This window comes from Oryzias melastigma, linkage group LG11, assembly GCF_002922805.2.
Source record: "Oryzias melastigma strain HK-1 linkage group LG11, ASM292280v2, whole genome shotgun sequence".
Lineage (NCBI taxonomy): Eukaryota > Metazoa > Chordata > Actinopteri > Beloniformes > Adrianichthyidae > Oryzias > Oryzias melastigma.
This window is the reverse complement of record NC_050522.1, coordinates 19086252-19089888: the sequence shown is the minus strand read 5'-3', so window position 1 is coordinate 19089888 and position 3637 is coordinate 19086252. Positions and strand designations below refer to the sequence as shown.

General features: G+C 41.2%; 1 protein-coding gene across 1 annotated transcript in view; it reads left to right on the top strand.

Annotated features, from left to right (window-relative positions):
- Window positions 1-558: 558 nt before the first annotated feature.
- The window catches only part of nedd9 (neural precursor cell expressed, developmentally down-regulated 9), an 18675-nt gene continuing 15596 nt past the window's right edge, over window positions 559-3637 (top strand). The window contains exon 1 of the mRNA XM_024295694.2: window positions 559-799. Within this exon, the coding sequence (XP_024151462.1) occupies window positions 788-799 (12 nt within the window). The 5' untranslated portion in view covers window positions 559-787. The remainder of the gene's footprint in view (window positions 800-3637) is intronic.

Sequence of the window (3637 nt, the reverse complement as noted above, 5' to 3'; positions counted from 1 at the left end):
AGATCGTATTATTCAATCTTTTTTTTGTAACACGTGCACCACTTGTTCTTGAAATACGTGAGAAGATGATACTAGGATCAGCAGATAATTACATAGAAATATAAATGTTGCCATTGGCCAACATGATTAATCATTCTTAACTACACAACCATGATAAACAGATCAGCAGCGAACGTGTCGACTGTGTGGAGGTATTTTAAAATGTCAGCGGCAAACAATAAACTTGCTCTTTGTAATGGTTGCAAAGCAGCATAAAGGTGTGGCAAAATGAAACAGAAATTTTAGACCAAAAAGGTCCTTATCAACTTTGAAATTACATTAATTCAGTTGTATTTTCCCAGCAAAGGAAAAACAAAAATCAAACAGTTAATAATTAATTTAACTTAAACTTAAATAAATGTCATCAATTTGAGGAAACATTAAGTTAGTTTTAGAAACAAAAATCCCCCTGACCTTCTTGAGTAAGTAAAGCCTGCTTTTATTTTCTTAAATGTCGGTGATTACGTCACGTTAGTAAGGACCGGGGCGGGCCCGTGGTGGGCTTCTGGCCAATCAGCGGCGGGCTGTGGGGGTGAGCGGTGCGGAGCCGCTGCTGTCTGCTAAAGCTGCACAGACGTCGGCGGACAGACTCTCGGAAGGAGCGTTATTTCTGTCTCTGGTGCCGAATGGATCGTTAGTCCGAACGGAACCTTCTCTGGATCAGCCGTTCTTCAGATGAGTGGGCCTTTGTTGAGTCCAGGAGGATTTCCGTCACTTTTTTCCCTGATTGTCAGACGCGGACGACAGGATGAAATATAAAGTAAGTGGAGGGGATTGATTCCTCTAGCTTCAGGTCACTGTTTAGAACAGATTTCAACTCGGGAACTTGTTTAAGCTGTTGATCCGGACTGAAGCTGCGTGGAAGACATCTGCTAAGAGGGGCAGAGGTTGAGTTTAAAGCTTGGAGCTTTGAAGTTTGAGCTTTAAAGACTCTGATAATCTTCATCGTGTCGTGAAAGCTACGCAGGGGCGTCTACAATAACACGGCGGCCTCCTCTGCGCCCCATGCCACCATAGCCCCCCCCAATCTCTTTATATAAAAAAAGAAAAGAAGAGGATAATTAAATCTTATATGTGTAATTTCCTTTGAATCAAATGTAAATAATAAACAAAACTAAAGCAGAAAATACTTGAAATATTAAGTTATTGTTAGTTGTTTTGATATTCCTATTTTGTTTACATTTATTTAAGACATGTAAAAGAAAAATGTAAAACGTCAATGATCCACGACATTCATTATTTCAACATTATATAATTGTTGAAAAAGGATGGTTAATTTTGGTGGCCGTGACTTTTAAGGATGGCGTCTATAATCTAGAGTTGCTGCTGTGACAGGCTGGTGTCACTGGTTGGATGATCACTCTTGATTTTTTTTAGTCTTCTGAGCCAGTGTTGTAAATGGGTCCTTCACTGAATCATCCCTATCATCATCGAAGGGCTTTAGTCTCCATGGTTACATTGCTTTCTTAATGTAAACAGGAAGTGACTGTCTGATAGTGGTGTCTCCGGGGAGAACTGTGACACCCTGGTTTCCCTCCCTCGTACATACGGATTCTGCTTATTAATAAACACGTCTACCTATGTTTACACCCCCCTCCAGGGGTGGAGGATGGTTGGAGCTTGGAAGGAGCCCCTCTGAAGACCAGGTTTACGTCACAGCTGGATGATCAAGTTCCAAGCTGTGCCAGAGTTTACAGCGTCTGTCAGTTATTTACAGCAAGCTAGGCTCCGGCGGCACGTAGCTGATGTCAGAGTGTTTCCAGCAGGTGTTCAGGTGCGGCTATTAGCCATCCGCGTGGCACAATGATGTCTCTAATCCCCGGATGAGTCCGCACACGCAGAGCAGAGGCGGAAACACGATCCAAGGAAAGAAAAACACTGAAAGGGGCTGAGGGGAGCTTCTGTGGGAGCCTGGAAACAGATCTGTCCCAGTGCTCAGACATGGATCACATTCGTTCTGTTCCCACCGACCCCGAGCAACAGAGCATGCTCAGTCCAAGGCAGGCGGGGGGGTGACCTTTTACTTAGCCAGTTAATGAACATCTGAGAAGCATCCTAAAGTTTACCCCAGCATGGCTTCAGGAAATGTCTTCAAGATGAACCTGAAGAAACAAAAGATTGTTTCCTTCCTGCACTGATGTCCTCCTGTTGTTTCAGGAAATGTTTGGTTTAATTTGAGTCAAATTCTGGTTTGGACAGGTTAGCCCAATGAAATGCAAATTTGTTATTATTGCAATACTTTCAGGTATATATACATATCACAAGGACGGTGTAAATTGCGATAAATGACTACCTTAAATGTTTACACACACTCTAATACAATCTTATAGCAGCTTGGAGTATTTAACAAATCAAATGGAGCCTTTTTTACATTTAACTAATCGAATGAACTTCTTTTATGTTAGATTAGGGGTGTTGAACTCAATCGCACAAGGAGCTAAATTCAAACACACCTTAGGGCCAAACTGGATAAACATTTATTAAACAGACTAAAACCAAATTTTCAAAACATTAAAAACGTAAATTTTTAACACATCTATGAATAATAAAAAGGCAGAAATATGATTCCAGAATAAATCAAATAAAGCCTTAAATAACTTTCAATATTTTACTCTCAATAAAATATATATATTGTCAAAATTATACAAGTTACAAATTAGTTCTGCAAAAATAGGGGGTGTTCCTTTTTTATTGACAGGAGATTTTGGAATCTTACTTCACAAACTCCAACTACTGACTTGTTTGTCCTGCTCATTCTTCGTATTCAGTCAAGATGGTGACGACTGTGGAGCTAAAACCTGCTTTAAATGAGCCCAAAACAAACCCAACAAGTCACATGACCACATGTAGGTCCATTGATTCAAAGATCTGGAACCTTGAAGCATCTAATTAAAATCTACCTTTAAATGTCACAAATCAGACTCGAATAGTGTGACTGACAGTCAGCTGAGCCAAAAAGAGTCATCTTATGAACAAAGATGATTGACAGCTTGAGCAGCCAATGACATTCAGCTGATAAGAAAAAGACATTAAAGTGATTCCCCTCCACATTTTTTTGTTTTCATAAAACTACTGAAGTGCAACATAGTGGTGGTTCTTGTTACCACGGTAACCAGAGGTCCCAACACCACCAGGAGGTTCTGCTCAGACTCTACTGGTTCAGATGCCTTTGGGTTGGCAGGAATGTAAGCCTTTTTTTTTTTAAATGGGGCGGGGGGTGTTAAAGGGATTTTTTTAAGAGCTGCTACAGAAATAACTCCAGCAGTAAACAGGCAAATGTAGCTGCAGACTACAAACAAGTTAGGTTTAATGGAGGGGGGGGCTGCATTATTGTGAGAGCGAAGAAGAAGAGGAGGAGGAGGAAAAGGAGGAGTAACTGTGAAGCTGAAAGGCTCATAGAAAATGAAAAGAAGCGGAAGTTATGGGGGGATGAGGGGCAAACGCCGTGGTTTGTGTGTGATTGCGTGTGTGCTTAGAGGAAGCGAACACACTTTTTCTTATTAAGTTCAAACGATGATGGCGTGACAGCCCCCCCCCTTCCTGTAAGTTAGCACATAATTTGTGTCTCCACTAAAGGTCATCATCCCCCCCCAACTGT